At 43.9% G+C, this 25,052-nt stretch overlaps 2 protein-coding genes across 4 annotated transcripts in view; both read left to right on the top strand.

The window, feature by feature from the left end:
* Positions 1–10,840, top strand: part of SCEL (sciellin) — a 55,915-nt gene extending 45,075 nt beyond the window's left edge. Inside the window, exons 16-23 of the mRNA XM_081859514.1 lie at positions 1,474–1,540; positions 2,349–2,485; positions 3,241–3,327; positions 4,417–4,485; positions 5,588–5,662; positions 7,234–7,342; positions 9,604–9,706; positions 10,511–10,840. Of these exons, the coding sequence (XP_081715640.1) occupies positions 1,474–1,540; positions 2,349–2,485; positions 3,241–3,327; positions 4,417–4,485; positions 5,588–5,662; positions 7,234–7,342; positions 9,604–9,706; positions 10,511–10,527 (664 nt within the window). The 3' untranslated portion in view covers positions 10,528–10,840. The remainder of the gene's footprint in view (positions 1–1,473; positions 1,541–2,348; positions 2,486–3,240; positions 3,328–4,416; positions 4,486–5,587; positions 5,663–7,233; positions 7,343–9,603; positions 9,707–10,510) is intronic.
* Positions 10,841–19,340: 8,500 nt separating this feature from the next.
* SLAIN1 (SLAIN motif family member 1) overlaps positions 19,341–25,052 on the top strand; it is a 36,704-nt gene continuing 30,992 nt past the window's right edge. For all 3 annotated transcript variants that reach the window (XM_081858146.1, XM_081858145.1, XM_081858144.1), the window contains exon 1: positions 19,341–19,900. In XM_081858146.1, coding sequence (XP_081714272.1) covers positions 19,446–19,900 — 455 coding nt within the window. In that variant the 5' untranslated portion in view covers positions 19,341–19,445. The remainder of the gene's footprint in view (positions 19,901–25,052) is intronic.

Genomic DNA, 25,052 nt, shown 5'->3' with positions numbered 1-25,052 from the left:
TACTTGAGCAAACAGCAAGAGCTGCATTTGATGGTAGCAGGCTCCAATGGTCAACCCTGAATCGGCTGCAGTCAGGTAGAAGAAAGTGGGTCTGATGTGGAAAAGGAGTCTGATTTTTAAGAGCAAAAGGGATGTGTGGGTGAGCACAGGATCCTGCCGGCACTTGCCTGCTACTTCCTTCCCTTCGGTTTCCCTGCTGACATCATTTGTCCCTCAGCTGAGCTCCCAATTCCAACAGTGAGCCTGACCGGGATAAAAGCACCTGTGGGAGACTAGCTGAGGGGAGATAAATACTGGACAGGGAAGGACCAACCTGTGTTACAGCATGTGGTTAGACTGGATGATGATGATGATGATGATGATGATGATGATGATAATTTTATTTATACCCTGCCCTCCCCAGCCAAGACTGGGCTCAGGGCGGCTAACAACCAATAATAAAAACAAGTTGATTAAAATACAATTTAAAAGATTAAGATACAACATTAAAACATTAGGATGCAGCCTTTTCACAGGAGGAGAAAGGAAAAAGAAAGAGGGGGAGGGAATCAAACTGATTCTAAGCCAAAGGCCAGGTGGAACAACTCTGTCTTACAGGCCCTGTGGAAAGAAATCAGATCCCTCAGGGCCCTGGTCTCATGAGAAAGAGCGTTCCACCAGGCTGGGGCCAGTGTTGAAAAGGCCCTGGCTCTGGTTGAGGCTAATCTAACTTCCTTAGGGCCTGGGACCTCTAGGGTGTTGCTATATATGGACCTTAAGGTCCTCCGTGGGGCATACCAGGAGAGCTAAACCATGAGCCTGGGTTCAGATGGCAGGCTAAATCCAAACCAAGGCTTAGCTAAGTGTGCTGAAGCAGCGAAACAACTAGGAAGGAGCAGAGTGGTCGCAATCTCTTTCTGGGAGTTTGCATGCTTATGTGTTTGCTCTAAGCCATGGTTTGGCTTATCATGACCCATGAACAAGGCCAGTTTGTGCAGAGAATTCCAATGAAAATGGGAACAGGAGTAGAAATGGTTTATTTGTTCTAGGTCTGGAACCATAATCAATTCAGCAAATACCATTGATATTCACTGTTGTTGCTGCTTTCAGTCCGCAAATGACATGAAATTAGTGATGTTTCCCTCCCTCCAATTCAGACGGCATTTCCGTTACATTGACATAAATGGGATGCAGTGCATTATATCAGGGTTGGTTTATGTGCTGGCATTTGAGTTCTTCAGGAAGCTTAGTTTTGATCATGTCACTTAATCAGGAAAAGAGAAACAAATCTCAGGATAATTTTAGTATATTTAAATCTTGGAAGGAAAACATTTTGGTGGAACTATTAGCTGTAATGAATATCCCTATGAGTTGACAATTACCTAATGCATTAAGTTCTCCCCCTAGCTCTTCCCTGAGAGTATTTGTGATCAGCGGTTCCTTTCTTGCAAAAGTAACTAGTCCAATTTTTTTGTTTCTTTGCTTTTCTCACAGAGGAAGAGACCTAGATGACCTCATCTCTGTAAATAACACTGCACAGGAAAACAAAAGGCAATCCTTTTAAATTTTATATCTCCTGCACTATAGAAAATCTGTTACCTGTGGCTTGAGTTAAAAATGCAGGGAGGGTTTGTAGCCAACTAAGTTCTCCTCAGAGTATTAGTGGAATTAACAGACCTAAGTTAGTCATGGCCATTAATTTCAGTGGGTCTACCCTTGAGTAGAACTAACATTGGCTACATCCCACATATGTGTAGCTGTGAGCACATGGTTTCCTTGCCCATGCAGCACTACCTCTGTATCAAACGCATGTACAGAATTTTCCCTTCCTCCATGAGAGGGAACCTGGAAAAGGATAGCCTGGGAGGGGCAGGAAATGAGGCCTAGAAGATGGCAGTGATTGGAGACCAGGAGGATAGAAGCAGGTGGTGTCCTGCAGGTCAGGAAAGAGTTTGTGCATCATTGTGAACACGAAGCTCTGGAATGGACTCCTTCCTGTGAAGTCTGCTGGATGAGGGGCAGTAGGCTGCTATGTTCCAAACGTTTAACTAAGCAAGCCTCTTCAAAAATGAAGAAATGACTGATACATGGAATTAGGGCTTGGTGAGCTGTAGGTGTGGTTTCTAAGAAGTTCCTGCAATAATGTGTAAGGACTTGGGACCAAGTCCTATTAGATACAGTAGTCTTGATAAATAATCACAGGATCAGCTTATGGGACATTAAGTCAAATGTCTTGATTTGTAATGAAATATTTCTTCACAGCAGATAATGCATCATACTTTTTGTCTGGTGCTTGAATCTGATATAAAAATTAAAACAGATCCTGCCTCACAGAAATCATTGATGACTTGATGAAGTAACATTCGTGTTTGCATTTTTTAAAATGTCCAGTAAAACATCCAGTATTTTGTGGTCATCAGGCTCTGCTCTTTATCTTTGACAGAAGCCAAGAACTAGATGATCTCATTGTAGTAAAATCCTCACCTGAGGATCAAAACAAAAAGAGGTGAGTCTTAAATCTTAGTTCTTATAACCATGGCAATCCTGCAGAGGTTAATTCATGTCACTTGTTTATTAATTGAAAGGACTTGTTTATTGTGCATTTGTTCTGATTAGTTTGTGGGGAGGTCAGATGAAGCGTCAAGCCAGTGCCATCCCACACTTTCCATTTCCTCACCAGTATGCCTTGGTATGAGTATACAATGTTGCCTTTCCCCCTTCTCCATTCACCACTGCAGACGCTTCTCTGGGGTCTGGTAAACCCCTTAGGCTGCTGGCTGGTGTTTTTTTTTTAAAGAAGCCTTTGGTGGAATGGTGGCAAGGGTGAAACCTCTCTAACTTCAGAGTCAGCTCAAGCAAGAGTAGGACTGCAGCCAAAGATTGCATGTGAAGAATGAGCTCCGTTCTCTGCTCTCAGATCAGCCTCATTGCTTTAGATTGGAAGAACAGCGGAGAGGCCCTCTCTCAGGCTACATGTTCTGCATATAAAACAGTGCTTGGCACTGATGGCTATTCATTTAGCAGAGCTTAAGGCTCTGGCACAAAAACAACAGGCATTCAAAATAAAGGCAGAGTAGCCAGTGTTTGATGAATGCATTCCCTCTGAGAGTTTTCCCTCTTAAGTTCCCACCCTCCTCTTTCCCCTTTTAATATTTTAAATCCCCCTCCTTCACTACATGCATAGTAGAAGAATAGAGAAATGGTGGGGAAGATAAATCAAGGCTAGACTTCTTTTTCTTACTCCAACCTTTTCCTCCACAGGGCACCAGAGCAGGACCATGAATCTGCCAGTATTCCAGGTGGTCCATCAGAAATGAACCATTTATACCAGGACACAAGAGGATCCAGGTACAGTATTCTTAAGCCAATAAATGGAGTGTTTTTCCTTTTTCCCCAGCTGCAAAAGGCTATCTCTCCTATAAACCCCTACCAAGGAAAATGTGTTAGAAGAAATTCAGCTTTCCCAGTCCAGCAACTCTTTCTGAGTACAGGTGGGGAAGTTCAATGTGGGTAACACACACATGTAGCTTTGCCCGTCTGTAAATCTCAGGAAAGAGAAGCGTTCTGCGTGTACAAACCACCCCCTTTATTTAAAAGAATTGCTTGGGCAGGCATCGGAGAACAAACTGCTTCTCTCAGAAGCTCCCCTTTCCATAGTTCTTTCTGGCCACAGTATGAAGTGTTACCGTCCATTCTACCACCTTCGAACTCTGTATTCTTGCTTTGTTCCAATGAGTTTAGGATTATATTCGCCTGTGATCCTACACAGAATTGTGATTTTTAAAAAACCAACTTCTCTCCATCAGGTAAAACCTGAAACAGGAACAGCTTTCTAAACAAATATGTGTGCCCTGTGTTAAGTTACCATTTGTTAAACATCTGTCCGTATCAATCCAGTGTTTCAAAAATGTGGTCAAGACCAAGGCCTAAACAGTGAACAATGGAACCTGTAGTATTTTGCAGGTGGCATCATGAAGGTGGCTGGAGAAAAGCTTCCCTTCCTTTCTCTTAATAAACCTGGGGCCATCCACTGAAATGGAATAGCAGGAGATTTGGGCCAGACAAATGGAATTGCAGTTCTTTACACCATGCAGTGTTAATTAAGGAATTTGCTACCCAAGCTATGGTGATGTCCAGCAAGTTTAAAGGCTGAGGCAATGGCAACTAGTCACAGTGGTTATAAGCTACCCCCCAGCAACAGGGTTAGCCTGCCTCCAAACCCCAGTTGCTGAAAATAATGGCAGGAGAGAGCTATTGTGTCCCTGTCCAACTAAATCAGGTTGGGCACTCTGAACCAGGGTGCTGGAACAAGACAGGCCTCTGGCTTGATGCATCAGGGATCTCTTGTTCTCTTCTTATGACATTGCTTTTTCTTACCGCTTTTGTATGTTTATTTTTAGAGAATGAAATTCTCCCCATTTTTTGTATGTGTTTCAGCTGTATTGCCTCAAGCAGTTACTCAAGTCCAAAGGACACAATTGTGTACACAAGGACATATGAGAATAGGTACCTGAAAAATACACTGCGTATTTTTCCAGAAATACTTCCTCGTGTACTAATTCCAAAAATAACAGTTTAAACATGATTTGTTTAAACACAAACAATATTATTTCCCCCCACCCCCACCCCAGCTATGGCATGGCTAACTTTCTGGTTTCTTGAACGCATAGAATGAATGATAATCTAATACAATATATGGTTTTCTGGCATCCCAGAATAAAATGCGAAATTAAATGCAAGTGATAAGGGATTAAAACAAAATGGCTGGAAAGGGCTATTGATATTACCAGACTACAGCCACAATACACAGCTCAGCTCAGCTCATTGATTCCAATAGAGGTTTAGCATGCTTAATGTGGGATCTATGTGGAGAGAGAGAGAATGTATACATGCATGTAAACACCAGATAATAATTAGGATTTATGGAGGGAGACATGCATTGACCTACAAAGATGAATGCAGTCATGTTTGTTGAACCCATCAGGGGTATCATAAATCTTCTGGTTTTGCTGGCCTGGCTGGGACTGCAAACATGTAAACAATGATTGCAGCATTTCTACTGACTCTTTTCTGGCCCTGCAATAAATTTCTGAGAGTCATAAATGAACAGTGTTGCAAAACATAAAATAGCACATTTTTATGTTTTCTTATTTCACCTTGTGCCTTATCTGTCTTCATTCTGCTGAATGGTTTCACTGCTGAATGACATCTATATCTGACACTATTGTGTGCTTTTCTGTTATTTTAGAAATCCATTACTTCTAAAATATCAAGTGCTTAAGCATGCTCTTAAGATATAAGCCCCTTGGGGGCAAAATCCTCATTCTGCATGAGCCCTACTGAATAATGGGAGCCATGCAAAAGCAAGTTTTGTGCCCTTTTTGTATAATGCAATACAAGTCTCATCTTGCCCTCCTCCCCCAACTGTTCTTTTAAAATTGTTTCTTGTATATCTGTATATTTTTGAAGTCTGTCCTCAAGTCTCTGTAGGTGGCTTTGATGTTGATTGATGATACACTCTCTTTGTCGGAGTGCAAACTTGAAAAGCGTTTTTTTAAAAAACAAAACCCTATTGTTCATCGCTCAGCTTATGTTCCTCGTATCACAGCAGATTTCCCCACGATGCTTATGAAGACAACATCCCTGGAAAATCTATCAAAACTGTTTACTCTACTTCTGATAGGTGGGTATATATACTGAACACTGTAGAATGAAGAAATATAGAGGAAGAAAGCAAAGAGAGACACATCTATCTATCGATCTATATTGATCTATATCTATCTATCTAATCTATCTATCTATCATCTATCTATCTATCTCTATCCTCTATCTATCTATCATTTATCTATCTAACTATCATCTATTATTTGCTTTTCTGCTGCAGTTCTTCATTAGTAGATCCACATTAGTACAACGGTTGCGTTCAAAAAAGAATGATAAGAAAACGTCTTTTCATATACTTCCCTTCCCCAAGCTTCCTCTCTGTTCCCAACCTATCTGCATTGTCTTGTTCTAAATTTTCCTCTCTCCTTCTCTTTATCTCATGTTATAACTTACACTGCTGAATTATACTCATTCCGCTAGGTTCATTGTCTTACTATAATACTTTTTCATATAGTCTATAGATAACACCCAACCCTCTTTAAGTTCTTTTAAATCTCTGTTTCTTATTCTATTAGTCATACCCGCTAGTTCCGCATATTCCAGCCGTTTATGATGCCACTCCTCCTTTGTTGGAACTGCGTCTGTTCTCCACTTTTGTGCAAGTAAAATCCACATGGCTGCAGTTGCAATAGACGCACTTGCTGCTGCTTCTTTTGAGACTTCTGACGTTATTAGTAAAGGATCTTTTAAACATTTTTTTTCAGTTCGTTATGGATTAATTCCCAGTAGTCTTTAATAACCCTACAAGGCCACCACATGTGGTAGAATGTTCCTACTATCTCTTTACATCAAAGTGAGAAACATCTTGTCTATTTTGCCCCATACCCAAGTTTTTACACTTATTACTTTAAAATGTTGTCTTATTTTATTGTTGTTAGCCGCCCTGAGCCCGGCTTCGGCTGGGGATGGCGGGATATCAATAAATTATTATTATTATTATTATTATTATTACCTGAAAGCTTTTCCCGTTCACATGTCCGAACGGGACATCTTCACTCGATTTCTCTACACTGTATGCTAGATAGCTAGCAGTAGAGTGGGTGAATTGATTTCACTGAAAAGGTATGACTACTAAGATGATGTCAGTGAATATGAAAATTTGTCTGTACTGTTAGATTTGTGTCAGTCCATTCATACATTTAAGTTGTCGCTTGATGTTACTGTACCACAGCTGCCATTATCTCTAAACAATGGACCATGCTAGCTGGGGCTGATGGGTCAGATTCCATCAATATCTGGAGGTCCACAGGTTCCCCATACCTGCCTTGGGAGATTCACTGTTTAGCAACAGCTCTTCCAAGTGATCTGTTTATCTGTGCTTTGGCAACCTTCCTGAATGAATGAGAGCTGTGCAAGAGCTTAGCAGTGCAGTTATGCAGCTCCCCTTCATGGGTTTGCCCAGGTGACTTGCGCCTTTATGCCTTCAGGCAACCCAATCTTGAAACCGGTTCTAGCCCGCCCTTTGCACATCGAGCCATGGTGAGAAGGTCACAGCTTCACGCAGGCATGGAAAAGTGAGAATATTTGCACAGTGAAACCTTCCAGTACTGTAGTACTGGAATGCACTCAATGAATCCTGTTCTTACACAGGGCCGTTATTGAAAAAGAAATGTGCACTTACTGCCGGAAGCCCTTGGGCACAGACACAAAGATGATTCTCGACGCCTTGCAGATTTGCTGTCATGCAACTTGCTTCAAGGTAGGAACATGTCTTTCACCCAACTGTCATTAAATATGCATGGATTTGTAGTATGACGATTGTGAATTTTGACCAAAGCACCGGGTTTTAAATCAAATTAGAGAGCAACCCTATGGTCCCTGGAAGGGCACCCAAGGATAATAATAAAATAATAATAATAATAATAATAATAATAATAATAATAATAATAATAATTATTTATTATTTATACCCCGCCCATCTGGCTGGGCCTCCCCAGCCACTCTGGGTGGCTTCCATAAAAACCAAAAATACAGTAAATATCACACGTTAAAAACTTCCCTGATAGGATAGGGCAGATCTCCCTCTTTGTCTCATGGAAAGGGAGGTCCACAGGTGGAAATATTCACTGCTCTTGCTGCTCTGCTATTGGTACTCTTGTGGAGATAACAATGGAGTCATCATGGGACAGAATGGAGGAAGCACCCAGAACAGCGGAGGGAGTATTCTAGCCCTGAAGCTGCTACACTGATTTTCCTTCTGTAGAACCAAGTTATAAGAGAATGTAGCATCGGTGTGCAGTGAGGAAGGGGGAAAAACATGGGAATATGGCATTTAAACAGATCCTGCATTCTCCTTACGACAGCCAAAGAATAAAGAAAACTATATTTGTACAGGGGGAAAACAACCCTGAGGCGGAATTTCTCTGAGATCTTAAGTTCAGTTGTACTGAAATGTTATTGAGTCTTCCGTGCTTTGCACACCGTAACGTATATTAAAGATGACTCGCTATCTGGCATTTTCATAACACGGCTGCTGATTAGCTACTGGACTGGATTCAAGGTCTTGGTGTACAAAGAAGAAGAAGAAGAAGAGTTTGGATTTGATATCCCGCCTTTCACTCCCTTTAAGGAGTCTCAAAGCGGCTAACATTCTCCTTTCCCTTCCTCCCCCACAACACACACTCTGTGAGGTGAGTGGGGCTGAGAGACTTCAGAGAAGTGTGACTGGCCCAAGGTCACCCAGCAGCTGCATGTGGAGGAGCGGGGAATCGAACCCGGTTCACCAGATTACGAGTCTACCGCTCTTAACCACTACACCACACTGGCTCTCTTGCAGAGCTTTGGGAACAAGATGCCTAAAAGATTGCATCATTTCCTGCATGTCCCAGTGGCGTAGCGTGGGGGGTGCAAGGGGTGCCAGCCGCACCGGGCGCAACATTTTTGGGGGCGCACTCGGAGCTCTCTGCCCCTACCTGGTCCTGGCTCACTCTCTCTCTCACAGTGCTGGCTGTGCGAATCTGATCCGAGCTGCCGGGTCGCCGCCCACTGTGGAGGGGGAGGGTGCCAGGCGTGCATTGCGGAGCGGAGAGAGAGCGAGGGAGGGACTATCTGGGGGAGGGAAAATGCAGCGGCCGCCCAGCGCAGAGCTGAGCGCAGGAGAGAACTACATCCGACCAGCCCAGTTTTGGAGGGAAGGTGTTAGTTGCGGCGGAGCCCTGGCGCCCCGGGAGGCTGGCCGGGCCGGTAATGGGGCTGGCCGGTGGCGCCGCTGCCATCCTGCGGACAAAAGGGCTGCCGCCCCCGGCCGAGCCCCCCCCCCCCGCGAAACCAGGAGCAGCTCTCTGGTGCTCGAGGGCTTCGCAGGCCCTTCATCTCCCCTCCATTGGCGCCTCAGCCCCCAGCCCTGCCTGCGCGGCTCCTGCGTCTGGGGGCGCGCTCGCGCGGATGGGGTGCCGCTCCCCGCTTGCAAATGGTGCCCGTAAAGTCACATCAGAGACGCCCCCGGGACCCAGTTGCTGCCTTCTTCCCCGCCATGTGATTAAGCCTCGCACTACTTTGTGGCAGTGGTGTAGCGTGGGGGGTGCAGGGGGGGCCGGCCGCACCGGCCGCAACATCTGGGGGTTAGGGTTAGGGGGCGCAAATCCACGGGTTAGGGGGCGCAAATTACTTGCCTTGCCCCGGGTGCTGACAACCCACGCTACGCCACTGGCATGTCCAGTTGGTCCAGTTGCATGTCCAGTTGGTCACTGTGCTCCGCAAGCAAATACATCCTGCAGATGCCACCTTGTCAGGAGGTGTGTCCCGCACAATGCTGAAGCTGGGCAGCACCTGCCCTTTGGAACTCCCTCCCACTTCATATCAGGCAGGCACCTTCTCTGTGGTCTTTTTGGCACTAGCTAAAGGTGCTCACACTTTTTCAACAAGCTTTCTAAAGCCTTCATCCTGGTTGGTATCTGACTCAGAATTGATGAAATAAATAATAACAACTAATGGTTTTTGTTTAACTCTGTGTTTTCCTAGTGCGAAATCTGCAAAGCGCCTTTGGAAAACGTGAAGGCGGGAGATAGCATTTGGATTTACAAGAACACGGTGCATTGTGAACCATGCTATTCCAGAGTTAAATGTAAGTTGTACTGGAGGGCACCTGCTTGAAGGTTCAGTTGTTAACAACAACCAGGGAGGCATGGGGGTTCAAAGTACCTCTGAAACACTTCAGTTCAGTTCCTGTTTATGGTGCTGTAGATTGCAGGATTTGGTGAATGCAGAAGTCCAAAATGCATTTCTTGAATGTCCAAATATGTTTCTCTGCTTGATAGTCACAACACCGGTAGGTATAGGGATAAAATTCAGTTCACTTTGCGTGTAAAGAGAAATATATCAAACTCATGCTTTCTGAAACAATATGCAAACCAAGACACAGTTACCCTTCTAAATTCACACTTATCCAAATTTTGTGATACCGTTCTCTAACCAGTGTTTACAAAATGCATATATTGGGTAAAAATGCACATTAAAATGAATGCATTAGTTAAGATAACATATCAACATGCATTATTTTAGGGGGAATGGCTTGCAAAATTTGGGTAAGTTAGTCACAACTGTGCAAAAATGTGTGGATTAGGAGAAATTCCCAGTAAAATGCTGGCAAATTGTCATGATAATTTTAAGGTGCAAACTGCTGAACTGAATTTAAGATTGGAAAAATGATAAACTGAGAGATCTGAAACTGACAGATCCTTCCATCCCTGAACACCAGTGAATGTTAAGAATCACATTTAAAAGACAATCAGTATCTGGAATACCTCAAATAATATGGTGCTGAAATAGCTCTGTGTTTAGAGAAACTTAACACAGTGGTCTGAAATGGTTGACTTGATAAGGCTGTGCACATTTTCAGTTTCTAATGGGCATTTTCTTTCCCTTACAGCATCATGGGCCTACTAATTTTGACTGAAGACAGTTCAGGTCGATGGATCAGTTGCATGCGTTTCTTTGAAAATCATATGCTTTTTTAGGATGAGTAAAGAACTCCAAAAATAATAAAAAATGGTAGATATGAAGATGTGAAAAAATGAAACTATAACACTACTTCTAAAAAGAAGGAAGCGCATGGTAGCTTCTGCCTAGAATATGTGTGTGTGCATTATCAGTAAGAAAACAACGTCTAAGACTGCAGTCCTCTGTCTGCTTACTTAGGAGTGAGTCTCACTGAAAACAGTACAGCTTATTTTTCTGAGTAAACACACATAGGATTGTAGTGAAAGTGTATCTTGGCTATTCTTGACTGTGGTTCCACTGGTTCCTGTTCATTCTGAAACAATTCACACACCCGTGCTTAAAATCCGAATACTTGTGTCTGTAAATGAGTCATTATAGAACTAAGACAACATCTCAGCTCAGTGGGTCCAGTCCAGATAACTTGAGTTGTGTTTTAAGTCCCATGGGAATCAGTGGGTCAGAACCGAAATCATGAGACAGTTACCACATAAGGGCTTCCTCCTTTTCATCATTTTACTGCTACACTGGAAATAATAGGAGCAGCAGCACTAGGTGAGGCAGAAGGTACAATATTGTCTGGGTATCTGTGTGTGAGTGGCAATGTGGACAGGTCTGCATGTCGACCTTCTGCAGTCCCCAGGCAATTAAAAGAAATGTAAATAAAGCAATGATGGATTGATCATGGGACAGATTGGGGGCATCCACAGAATTCTACCATGCAACCACATCCTCTCCCCAGACACACAGAGGAGGAGACAGTGGTCATGTCAACACAGTCTGCAGCATCACAAGCTAGAGCAGGGGTTAGCAAACTATTTTCTTTCCAGGGCTACAGTTGCTCAGAGGTAATCTGTCGGGGGGCAAGGGGAGGCCACATTCCTGCAGTGAGCATGGACAGAACCAATGATGGGCAGAGAGAGACAAAAATGTCCTGGGTTAACTAATCAAGAATAAAGACTGCTCTTCTTCTGTGGCTGTCTCAGAATTCCCAATCCTATTCTGCTCTACTCAGAAGTAAGCTCCACTGAGTTTGATGGGGTTACTTTCAAATGAGTACAGAATTTTATTATTATTATTAAACACAGTAATTGATACATCTCCTATTCTGGAAAGCAAGTGAAAGTAATTCCTTTTTGACATGAGTGCACTATGCAAACCCATGGCAGCAGGGAAGGGGAGGTATTTTCCTTAAGCCGTACAACCAGGACAAACCTTTTTTTTAAGGCATCAATTTATTCTTATCAAATTATTTCCCCCTTCCAATTGTACTGAACCTGCAATGAAAAGAATCAGGAGGAAACACTTTTTTTAGAAAAATCAGGGAAAGTAAGAAGGAAACAAACAGGAAGGAAGTCTAATGGGATGGCAGAAAGGGGTCGATTTCAGGAAGTGATGGAGTGCACAAAATGAGGCTGAGGGTTGTAGGTTGCTCACCCGTGGGGTAGAGGTCTTCCGGTAATCACTGGGCTGAGTAGGCAATGAATGAGTTATGCTTTAGGCAGGACCTCTGCATAGAGTAGTGTGGCAGCTGAAATAAATGCTAATGTGAGCTAAGGTGGTGATTGTGAGAGAAGCAGCAGCAGGGACTGGACACCCTGGTGGATACATACATATATTTGGCTTGGAAAGTTTCAGCCCATCTCCATTAAAATCTACTGCAGATACAATGATCCTGCAAACACTCATCCTCCACATATGAGAGATAAATATTCTAAGGATTGGGACTCAGCTTGCACTGTGTTTTATTTAAAACTCATGGATTTACAATTGTATAGAATTGTAAACATGAATTCTTTTCTCTCTCTTTTCCTTTCGTCAGTCTTAGTGCATGCAAACAGCTTAACTCCACTAGTGATAAAGAGTAGAGAAAGTTCACTGTTATGTAGAACTTATTAAACTAAAGATATAAAAGATTTTAAAAATAAGATCCTGGTTGAATTCAGACATTCTAAGATAAACCATGGTTGTGATTAGAACAAAGGAGACTATGCTCTTGCTTCCATTTTTGATTAAGTGCAGCTTGTTTCATGTGAACCAGACAAATTGCCATGAACCCAAACTATTGTTTGTTTGAAATAAGCCAAATTAATAGCATGGGCTATGGAACTGGCTTTCCTTCACAGGCCATAGTTAAAATTAACCAAAGTTTAGGGTTTGGACAGAATGCTAAACCCTGGTGGTTCCAAAAATGGAAGTAAAGTTTTCCAGTTTCTCCATGATTGTTCTGGGGGTGGAAGTGTGTGAGCTTGAGGTTTACTGATATGCAGCCATTAAAATTACATTTTAGTGCATAGTAAAGCCTATTAGTTCATATACAGTCCTAAAAATAATCCACATAGAATAGTGTTTCAGTGACACTGGAAAAAGAAGTGGTTGTACAGTTATTTTGTTGCTTGTCTCTCATATCAATGTTGTTTGAAATTGATTTCCCCCCGCCTGAATCTTTCCAATAAAGATTACTAAAGATCAAGTGTGACTAGGGAATAATACATTTTTCAAAGGAAGCGCCGAATTTCAAAGTATGTACATAAGAGACTGCTCTGGGGAGATTTCTCAGCAGTGGGGAAGGAGGAAAGCCAATTAGAAGCTCTTTTCAAAGTGAAATATAATTCTACAAGGATGGGTAAAAATAGTCAGAATACCGAAAACCACACCAGAAGGTGATATTTTATTATATGTACTTTGCTGCACACAGTCTACCAGGCATGCATTGTGTTCTGTCAGGCAGAGATACCTTTTCAGAGATTTTCCTGCCGCTGTATTTAAGAAATGTTGTCATTCCTCAGGACCACAGCCATTTCTGGACAACTTAGGCCACAGCAGGGCTGCATTGCTGGGCTGTCCCCAGCACTTCACTAAACTCCAACACAGATGTCCACAGACCATGTATGGAAACCCCATGCATTCAAATCTCAATGCCTGTAGACTTTCCATGCAAGCTGGAAATCTGTGCCACTGGAGTTCTAGTTATTGTGGAAGACTATGCATGCTCCCTGCCCAGTGTGTGTCTGTTAGGGAGAGCAGCCCCTTCAATGTGTGTAGCCCCTTACACGCAATTTACACAAGGACCTTTTCTAACTGATTCTACGTTGCACGGCTTCTAAGCATGGCTAATTGGTTAAATCAAAATCACATACTGCGCAGGCCCTAACACATTTCTCCCCCTAGCAATAAAAATCTCTCTCTAAAGCTTGATCTCAACTGGATGACATTTTATTTTGGCATCCTTGGTGAATGTAGGCTTTGGAGGAGAACTGCATCCAGTGTTTTCACTAGGCCATTGAGAAAGAATGTGAGCTCTTTTGCCCTTTGAGTGATTCAAAATTTAAAGATGTTTGGGAGCATCTGTTCTGCAAGGTTTTGATCAAAGACCATTGACACCTTAAGCCGGCTACGGCTTATTTTTTCACAAGAACACAGCAAGGCATGAACAATAAGGGCTGGTTCACACTTACGAATCCTTGCTAAGCAGCTGTGGTAACAGCACCATGTTGTGTTTTATTGCTCTTATTATAGGTTATCTAATAACTGAGCCATGAAATAAAGGGTGCTTTAATGGATTCTGGAATGTGTAACATTATAGGATGTACACAATCTCTTATTTAAAACAAAAACAAAAACAAAATGGGGGGGTATCATTTCAATGCTGATGTAAAAAGAAACCCCACAACCCAGGAGTTCTTTTTACATCTGTTTTACATATCACTTGCCTTGAGGCTTTCGTTTTTCTTTGGATGTTTTTATGATGGAGTCCTCAAAGGAATGGTTTGCTGGCAGCTGTTTTAACGAATGGTTTTTCTTCAATAACAGATTAAATTAGCCACATTGAAGAATGCTCTCATAAATTATAGGATATCTGTGACTCATCAAGTCCATTTTCCCATTCACATAATGAAACTACTTCTTTATTTTACTAATCAAGGCATAATTCCTAAAGGAAAGGAATCAATCAGAACAGAAAAAAGGCCATTCATTTTGCCACTCTCCCCCCTGCCTGGGTTTTTCCTGTGTGGAGAGAGGATGGTCCTAACTTAAAAAAAGCAGAGCATGGTTCTACACTACTCAAGCATTCCTTTGTGAAGCTGGTGTTGGTGATGATGTGCTAGGTTTTACGTGTTGCATGTTTGGCCCATTGTGGCATTTTGTGCTTCGTACGTTGGGTGTGTCTGTCTTTATTCCATTGGCTTTGGAAGAGCTCAGGCTGGTATATGTCAGACTAAACCAAATTCTTTCCTCTTACAAATCCAGTGAGGCGGTAGATGCTGAGAAACCGTGACTAGCTAAGGTCACCCAGTGACCTGACTGAGGCCAAGTGATCTGAGGCAGAACAAGATGTTGCTTTGCCAAATGCAATAGTTCTTTTGGATTTGGGGCAATAACGCCTCTAGCGGAAAGAAGTTCAGTGCTTTTATTAAGTAGCAGGCTTGAATACATAATAAAAAGCAGTGGAGCAGTCGTTAAGCAGAGTAACATAGCACAAGCAAGATAAATTACTTCCCCCTCCTGCTATGTCAAAAGGTCAGGCCCCATCAGGGAACTGTGTATACCTTAGACCAAATGCCTCACACCTGTTCCATCAGTTATTGGGAGGGTGTGAAGGATGTTACATCACCTGCCAGGTGTAATAGGCTAATGGGGGCCAGCATGGTTAATAAATTCTGCAGCTGTGCTACTTCTGGCAGGCATATCAGCCTTCAGCCCATACACTGCTAGCACTTACTCCTGAAGCTCAAACAGCCAATCAAGACAATAAAGCAAACCAACTCACTGTGGAAACAAACTGTCATTAAAGGGACATTATGGAGTTATATTGTCAAATCCCAACCTATTAAGCAACACATAAGTGTCCATAATGACAGATACATTCGCAATAATCAAATAGCAAGAATGCAAGATAATGCGTTATTTAAATATGGCGTAACATACGGGTTGGTTTTATTACGGACATATTGAAATAATAAGAACATTTGAGTCCCGCCACTGCCACCACACCTCTCAGGATATGCTGAATAGATTCTTCTGCCCTATGAGAACTGATCCCAGATAGGATAAAAAAGGAAAAGACTAGACGGTGAATGCATACAAAGGTCCAGCTATGGGCAATCTGAACTCATTGGATAACTTTGGCTCATGGGTTGAAGGTTCCCCAACCATGAGGTAGATGTGAAATAGCACAGAAGACAATATTTGGTCCTTCTGTACTGCATAGCATAAATGCCATGGTGCACAGCTCTTACATGTCTTCTGGTATTTGCTACCACAAAAGTTGTGTGGGTATTTTCCTTCTGGGTTGAGCCAGTTATCCAACGAGTTCGGATTGCCCATAGCTTCACATTTGTATGCTGCACGGGTGCGTTCTATACTCCCAATCGCTAACCTAGACAGTCTAGAAAGATACCTTAGCCCACGATATCAAAAACCACTGAGATGCCCAGGGGAATTAGAAAGGTCACCATGGTTCTCCTTTTTCTCCCAGCACAGGACACCCAATGTAGTTTCAGGACTAAACCCAGGCCAGATGCCAGACTGAAATGGATCCACATAATGTGTCCTTCAAAAGTGTCTGGGAACTTTTAACCAAAATGTGGAGAGTTGAGACTAGCCAACAATTAGAACAATTTACAGGTTTTCAGAGAATTTCTTATGGAATGGTCCAAGCAGCTGCGACTATCTTATCTCTTAAAGAGGCATTAATAACTTCTGGAACTGTATGGACATCTTCCCCCAGCAAAGAATGACTAAACATGCACTTTATGGACATGATTTGATTGATTGATTGATTGATTGATTGATTGATTGATTTTCCGCCCTTCACCGTAAGGTCCCAGGGTCTGTTACAGGATTAAAAACAGTATCTTCATCTGCTGAAGGCAAACAAGATGACTTCTGAGTAGCAGCCAGCAACTTAGTTGCAATAAAACTGACTTTCAGACTGAGGTGGAGGCGTGCAATTTTATCTGCAAAGTACTGTACTGTGAAAATAAATTACAGCATGCTGTCCACTGAGTCTGGATGACCCGGACTTCATAACCCTCAGGACAACTCCAATGAACAGTTCTGAGTAAATTGCAATCGCGGTGCAAAACTATTCATTTATAAGAAAGATACATTCTGTTGAGTTAGCTCTATAGAAATCAAATCCATTATTTGATTTATTGTACAACGTTCTGTGTATTTTTAAACAATTTTTTTTTGTAAATGCAATTTAATTACCATCCTAACCATGTGCATTCTATTCCCAATGTTAGTGTTTTGCTCATGAAAACACAGTCTTAGAATATGAAACTCTTAACTTTCCAGTGTTTCTTTGTCTACAGTGCATCTACAATGGAATCATTGCATGTTAATACATATGAATTAAGAGGACCTCTTCCCTCCAAATGATTGGGTATAGAAAGCACACGTGCAGCTTCCCTTTAGGTTACCAGTCATTTAAAACAATCAACCTATATTGGTGATTTGTGTTTCAGCAATGTTATATTTGCATAATTACAACCCTGAAATTAGCAGTTTCAGCTTCTAATTATATGGTTTGTTATCTTTTCTCCCCCTTTTTGAAGGAACGTAATTCTGGGAGCTTCCTAATTCAGCAATGGATATAAGCCTATTTTTGTGGTGCATCTGGATCAATAGTTTTCAGTACTGTTTCTGAAGGCCATCCAGTCCAGGCATGGGGCACCTTAGGCCTTCATGATGTTGCTGAACAACAACTCCCTTCAGCCCCACCAAGCATGGCTAGGGGTGATGGGTACTGTAGTTTAGCAGCATATTGAGGGCCAAAGCTTCCATACGTCTGAGTAAGTCTTGTCCCAGAGACTAAGCAAAGAAAACTCAACATCCCAGCTTCCCATAGTTTTATGCAAGTATACCTTGCTACCAAATGATTGTTAGAAACACTTGTGAATGGGATAATTTCTGAACTCTGATTTTACTGTGGGTTGTATCCAGACTAAAGGCACAGTTCTATAATGTCTACTCAGAAGTATGTGCCTTTGAGAGTAAGATGGTGCTTGTTCCCAGGTAAGGTTGTACAGGATTGCAGCCTAAGTAATAGTTCATTCCAGCTGAAATCAGTGGGATGAGTTAGTCACAGCTATCATATTTCACCAGAAATGACGTGCAAATCCTAGACACGGCTACTCATAAAGTCATTGAGCTCAGCTGGGGCTTACTCCCAGGTGGCAAGTGGGAATAAGCTAGCCAAGTCATACGACTCACTGAAATCAATTTCATTGGGCCCTGCTCTGTGGATAACTAACATTGGATATCAACCAAAGCGGCAACCTAATCCAACCTTTTGGGTCAGTTTGCTTTTGCAGAGACCTTGCTTCTGCACTTTCGGCATACAGTCATTAAACACAGGCTGCTTCCCCCATCACTTGATCTCCATGCTAGGAACCACTTCACCTGTTCTCAACATCAGAATACCAGGCTGCGGTGAGCAGCACAAAGATCGCTGTTGGTGGCAGGGAGAGTTGCCAACCTTCCACGTCAAGGACACCTACTGCGTAGTAGGAAGCTGATCACGATGCACACCGATCCCACAATTACTGCTCCATTCGGTTGCCAGAGAGCATGGTGCGCTGCTTGGCTAGAGGTGCACAACCGACACCCCGTCCTGCTTTAAGGCCATTTCCAAACAGTGGCTCCGCGAACGAGCAGCCTTCTTGCCTCAGGAGGCTCACAGGTCCGCTGAGAAGCAGGGAAAATGCCAAGGCTTAGCCAGGGCTTGCAATTCCCAACGCACAAAATTTACTTCCACCCCATTTGTTTCCCTGAGATTTCAGCCACAGTCCATTACCCTCCTGCACAGCGTGGGTTAAACAATCACTAATAATAACCAAGTGTTTTCAGATAATCCAGTTTGATTCAGTGTTGGTCAGCTACCTCATATTTTATGAGTATTAAAGATCTTAGATGTTTCAATTATTTTAGCGCTTAATGTGTTTGCCACCCTGGGCTCCTTTGGGTGGGGGCAGACTTTGGTAACATGGCACCTTGAGAGAGGACAAAATTAGTCCTCCCCCCTCAATATTATTATTATTATTATTATTATTATTATTATTATTAATTGAATTTATATACCGTCCTATACCCTTGGTTTCACAATGATTCCTTTTGGCATTGCTTTTTTACTGGAACTTCTCAGTATTTATAAAGATAAATATAGGTATTATTATTATTATTCTGCACGGCTTCAATTCAGCGCCCTCTGTGAGGGAACCACCCGCACTGCCCTAAATCCTGCACTGTTTTGGGTGGAATAGAAATGTAATTTAAAAAATAACCGCTATCATATTTCCCCAACAAGCTGGCGCCTTAAAAAATACCTCAAAATAAATAACGGCATTTCTTCCCACAAACTTTGCGTGTCTCCCGTCCCCCCTGCTAGGAAACGTCGCCATTAGCACTAACTCGCCCTCAGCACGTGCCCCTTCCCGCCCATTCTCTTCTTAGCCATGCATGCCAAAACTGGACGTCTGAACGTGCCTCGGCACCCACCCCTCTCAGCCGGACTTCCACGACCCCTTTCCTCATCGAGCGAATGTAGACGTGGGGGGAACCATTTCCCTCCACAGGGGCGGCGTCTGCCCGTCCCCCCGCCCCCCTTCCCAGCTCCTCGCGCGCGCGCTCCCCTTCCCTCCGCGCAGGCCCAGAGCCCCGCGCGCCGCTCATTAGCCTCTCCCCGCCCTGCTTTGTTCCCATTGTGCGCCTCGCTCGGCCCGGAGGAGGGTGGGGAGGCAGGCGAGCGAGCGAGCGAGCGAGCGCCGCCGCTGCGCGCCAGGCGCGTCTCCGGCCAGGCGCGTCTTGGAGGTGGCGGGCAGGCAGGCGCCGCGTCTGCAGCCAGCCTCCTCGGCGGAGGGATGGAGGCTGCTGTGCTGAAGCCCCTGGTGGCCGAGGTGAAGCCGGGAAGCGCCGTCAGCGCCGAGCTGGAGGTGAAGAAGCTGCAGGAGCTGGTGCGCAAGCTGGAGAAGCAGAACGAGCAGCTGCGCAGCCGGGCGGCCGCCACCTCACCCGCCACCTCGCCGGGAAGCGCCGCCGCCGCCGCCGCCGCCACCCAGGCGCCCGCCGCCACCCCCAGCACCTCCCCGACGGCCTGCATGCCCAGCCCGGTGCCCGCGCTCCTGTGCCAAGCCGAGCCCTTCGTCTACTTCAAGCCGTCGCCCCCCGGAGGAGGAGAGGCAGGAGGAGGAAGCGGCCGCCCCGGAGGCCACGAAGCCTCTCCCGCAGCCCACACCGTCCTGGATGAAGTGGAGGTGCTGGATCTGCAGGGGCTCGAGTGCTGCCATCCGGAGGACGACGACGACGACGAGACGTGGTGGGTGCCCCACTTGGGTGCATTTCTAGGCAGGCTCCAGATCCAGATCCAGGACCGCCCCCCCCCCCGCGAGTGGGACAACCCAGTCAGATGGGCGGCATATAAATAATAATAAAAAATATTATTACTTCCATCCTCATCGAAGGAAAGGGTTTCCCCTCCCCTGTTCATCGCCTGGGGCCCTTCCAAGGAAAGCCCCCTCCTCTCTCCCCAGCTGGCGCTTTTCAAGGCTGCCTTATTAGCATTAGCTCCGCAATCCCCCTTGATCCTGTTTCGCAGCGATTTAAATCAGCCTTTTTCACCCCCTTAACGTCTCCTCGGTCATCATTATTAACTCCTTCCCCCGCCAAGGGGGACTCGCTTAGGGGACTCGTATTGTCGCTTCCTGCTTCCCGCAAGCCCAGGATTTGCCTCCTTGATCCTGCTTGTTTAGGAATATCCTGCCTTTGCTGCATGCTTAAATTTATGGGGTCCTACCCCACCCCACCCCGAATCCTTCAGAAACGCTTCGGCCTAATGACTAGGGTGTTAAGAATGGAGTTTTGTCTTCTTGCATTGGGCTGATCAAGTAGATCACGCTCAGAAGCAATGGCATGTTCTCATTTAATGTGATTTCCAGAGGGGTAAGCAGTTGGTTGCAGCAAAACCAAACAGAGGTCTTCCGACACCTGAGCAAATGGTTATAAGCTTTCATTGCACCCACGGAAAATTCTTTGCCACTGCAAGCCTTTTTGATGTTCATTTAATATAGAATTCCAGGATTATTGCTGAAAACGGGTGGGGGGCAGCAGCCAAGTAATAGTTTATATTCTGAAAAGGAAGTCAGAATGGAGTCAGTGGCTTGAACTGAACATGTTTTTCATTCTTTGCTCCTTTTTTTCTTGGTTGAGCACCTTAGCGTTTGTTGAGCAGTGCTGCTGAGATACTACATTTAAACACCGCTCTGCCAGTTTGGAGGAGGAGGGAAACCTGACATGCAAAAAATGTGGTTTTGTTTAAAGCTTGCATCCAATTAGTTAACCCCCAAAGGCAATCAGTGGGGCTTATTTGATGCATCTTATGAATTAGCATTTTATGCATGTCATAAATGGCAATGAAGATAATGGGAAATGCCTTGAAAATGACGCTTTGTTAGTACTGATGCCTCTGTGGAAGCTTGAGATCCCATTGCTTTGAAAAGATCACAAGGGATTTCAGGACTGTGGTCAGCAACCCTTATCCGCCAGGGCTGCTGCTTGCTCCTGAATGGATGCTTTGTGAAGCGAAGCTGCGAGTAGCTCTGGAAGCAGAATGAAAATGGAGGTAGCACCAGTGATTTATACAGCTGCAGCAAACTGTGTAAAGTGTGACAGTCGAAGTAGCCTGCAAACCGCCCCCTCCCATTGTTAAAAAAATACTGCAGAGATGGTAGCAGCAACCTTCCGTCTTTTCAGACCCTTGATTTAATTCCTGTCTGCAACAGAAATCCACTCTCATTTTATTTCTTGTTGTGGATTCTTCTTTATCTCTGTTTCTCATTTCTCTCTGGGGCAAGCTATATGCTAAACAAAAATGTTTGTATATTCAAATCTTGATGGCTGCTTCCTCCAGGGAAGCGTGGGGGGAGGAATGCTTGAGTATTCCTTCGCCAGTTTCCTACCACCACAATTTCCCCTCACCCCAAGATGCTGCCTCCCCAGTGGGTTCTGTAATGCATGCTTGCATCTCAAAAATGCATCTGGAACCCTTGCAGGAGTGGGGTGGGGAGAGCTGCAAACAAAGTGTCAGGTGGAAGAAGGGCTAAGTGTGAACATGCATGCTCAATCACAGGCGCAAAACAGCTCATTCACTCAAAATTGCCTCCTTCCAAATCCTCTTTTCTCCTAGAAGAAGCAGCTGTTAGGGTTTAAATACATTCACGTATAATATAGTCCTTTCTGTCTTTCTCTTCTACTCTGGTCATTCTGTCCTCTCCTTACCTGTTTCCTACTCCTTTTCTTAAAAATCATTTTAAAAAGCCCCAAAATAAAATGTTAGTTATTTTGGTGCAACACACCTTGACTCTAGTTGTGACATCGTTGTACATCACATTTCAACCCACCAGTCGAAGACTGATGCATTGTAGGAAGGAATTGTGTTAATGTTAAATTCTATACCACTTTTTCAAAGTACGGAGAATAATACTTCATAATTGTCCCAAGCTTGATGTGCCTCATTTTTTCAAAGTATATAGTATAGAATATATGTCAATGCAAATGATTTCTGTTTGCACACGCACAAAACACACATCTGCTCTTGTGAATGGATGTCAATCCACATGAAGCTGAACACATTTAAATCCTACTGATTTTGATAGGAGAGAATGAGGCAGCAGTTGCCTCATTCTCTCTCTGCCCCATTATAATCAGTGGCATTTACATGTATTTAATTCTAACTGGCTCACATCCAGTGTGGTTAATAGATGCATTCATGATTTTTAATTCCAGGGGGCTACATACAATTTTGTAGAGTATGTATCACTGTAACTGGCAATAGGACTGGTGGAAATTAACTAGGTGCAGTTATATATGAAGACAGAAAGGAGCATTCCCCAAAATTCAATGGGGTGTGTGCTTTCCGTGCTGTAAAGTGCCTTGATTTAAGGCTGCATTTCTAAGGTAACTGACCTGCAAATGGACTTGAGTTAGTGGTAACTAGGGAGAGCTCAGATGCACATAAAAATAAAAATCAAGGCTCAGTCATGGAAAATGTGAAGCACATCTGAACATATACAGAGTGTATTTTTATCACCACCAAGTAATCATAGTTTACTCTTTGCAAATAGGCATGTGGAGCTGTGTTCCTGGTTGCCTGCAGTAAGTAATAATCACCCCTGGCGAGCAGGCAGCAAATATTTTGAAATTTGAAGGTAATTGGTGGTTCTTCCTCACCCCCTGGTGGTTTTCCAGATAGGACTTTCAGGTGGCTGACACATTGCATTCCAGTTAACAAATTTCAGATAACAGAACTGGCAAAGACCCCACAGAACTGCTACCCGTCAGGAATTAAATGGAGCAATGATCCAAGTTCCAGAGGAGAAAGAACAAAGATTGAACCAAAAGAAAAGATGAGAGGCATGTTCGCAAACCTTTTATTTTTCCCTGCTAGGGTGTGTGTTTGTGTGGATTGAGGTGGAGGTCTTCCTCCACCTGCCCAACCCAGCCTCCTCCCACAGAGCAACACCATTCTTCTTGCTGGTGGGCTTCCCTGGTGTTTTGATGGTGGGATGGGAAGGGGTTGAGCTAGCCTGGGATCTGCTGGAACCTGAACTGCCCCCTCTGACATCAGCTGATGACATGGGGCTCAATTCCGGTCTGATATGCCAGCTCCAAGTTGTCCTTTCTACTGCCTCTCCGCCTGTTGTCCTAGCCAGGATGAGTGAGGGTTGTAGCAGCTGATGTCAAAGGGCATTCCTTATTAATACACATACCCTGGATTGGGCTGTACCTGTGGTTACATAGCCAGTTTTTACTTTTACTTTATGGAGGAAAACGAGAGTACAGTGACAATTAAAGGTCAGCAGCTGGGGTCCTGCAACAAGACATTGCCTTGTGGAGTGCTTCTGTTTGGGAACTTTTTCTCAGTTCGCACTCCCTCTCCTGGTTTTTCTTCCATCTTTCTCACTCTCCTCCACACCCCACCTTAACATAACTGGACGTCCCCGTTTCCCAGGGACAGTCCACAGATTTACAAATCAGTCCCCATACAAAATCCATTGAAGTTGAAAAGTGTCCCCGGATTCATTGGAAAAAATCTGGTAACCTTACCTTAACAGGCATTCAGTTCTCTCTCTTCCAGCTGTTCTGCTCGGACCAGAACTGGCCTGGGACCTTTTGCTTCCTTGGCATCTCTGACCCACCTCCACCAGACAAAGTGCATTGTGTCACAGGCCAGCTGAGTTGTTTTGGCACTGAAGGCAGAAAAATCCTGCAGGTACCACTTCCCAAGAGTAAAGTTGGAATAATAGTTGTTTACTTACTTAAACAATTACCAGTTTGCTTCCCTTTTGTGGCACTCAAAGCCAGCTAATTGAGATTGCTGACATATTCTGCCTAATATTAAGACCACCCCTGGCTCAGTCCTCAGGTGGGCTATTTGTAGATTCACAACTCTCCATTCTGGTTCATGGATGGCAGAGCAGTGAGGTACTGCACTTCTTCTCTATTAATTTTTTCTACTGATGTGTACGGACAGCTCTCGCCTCAGCCCCTGGGGACATTGGGGAAAAAACAGCTCCTAAGTGTTCACAAGGATGTGATCTATCCAGATCATGAACTGGTTCTTTCTGAACTTGCGTATCTATTTTTCTCTGACCTCCTGTTCCTCAGTCCCTTGATGGCTCCATGCCATTGAGTATTGGTGGAATGTGTTCTTAAGGGGTATTGTTAATCCTAAAGTCTGCCTGTATCTCTAATGCATCAGTAAAGTGGTATGTGCACAGAAAGACTCAAATCAGTATTGGTATATAGATGTCCTTTATTTCTAGTGTAATTAGCAGTGAAGTCGGTTAACTTTTATGAGATTCTGGAAATAACTGTGCAAACACCAGCTCATACTTAATAGTAGGCATATTTCAAGGTTATTACAAATAATACCTTGTAACCACCACCCGTTCCCTCTCATGGAGCTGGAGGGTGAACAGGTGTTAATTGCAAATTGTTCTAGACTCGGGAAAGTGTTGAATAAGGAGGAGGATTCTCTGCCACAGGAGAGCTGTCTTTGCTATATTACTAGGCTAGACCTTGGCTAGGTAATAAGTCCTATTGAACTAAATGAGACTTGCTTCTCAGTAGTCATGCATAGGCTCACACTGTGAAACTCCTGTTTTGCTTAAAAATAGTCTCCAAGGGCTGCTATTCCGAATTCCGGTCAGGTTCTGCATTTAGCTCTTGGCATTAAAACTTTGATCTTGAAGACTTGTTGGCAGTTGCATATCGCTAACTGTTTGTCCAGAAAACATCTCTGTATTTCTTCGTTTGAAGACTGAAGCACAGAGATGTCTACAAAGGACTCTAGACTGTACTGGCTACTGGCCTGTAGATTTCAGCGAGGCTTGCAGTAGAATAGATCAGGTTTTTTTCTGAGATAAATCAAAGGCTGCATTGTTTAGAGAGCAATCCTGTAGCAAGCTCTG

This window comes from Podarcis erhardii (assembly GCF_964252035.2).
Source record: "Podarcis erhardii genome assembly, chromosome: 4".
Lineage (NCBI taxonomy): Eukaryota > Metazoa > Chordata > Lepidosauria > Squamata > Lacertidae > Podarcis > Podarcis erhardii.
The sequence above is the reverse complement of the archived record's forward strand: the minus strand, read 5'-3'. Positions and strand labels throughout refer to the sequence as shown.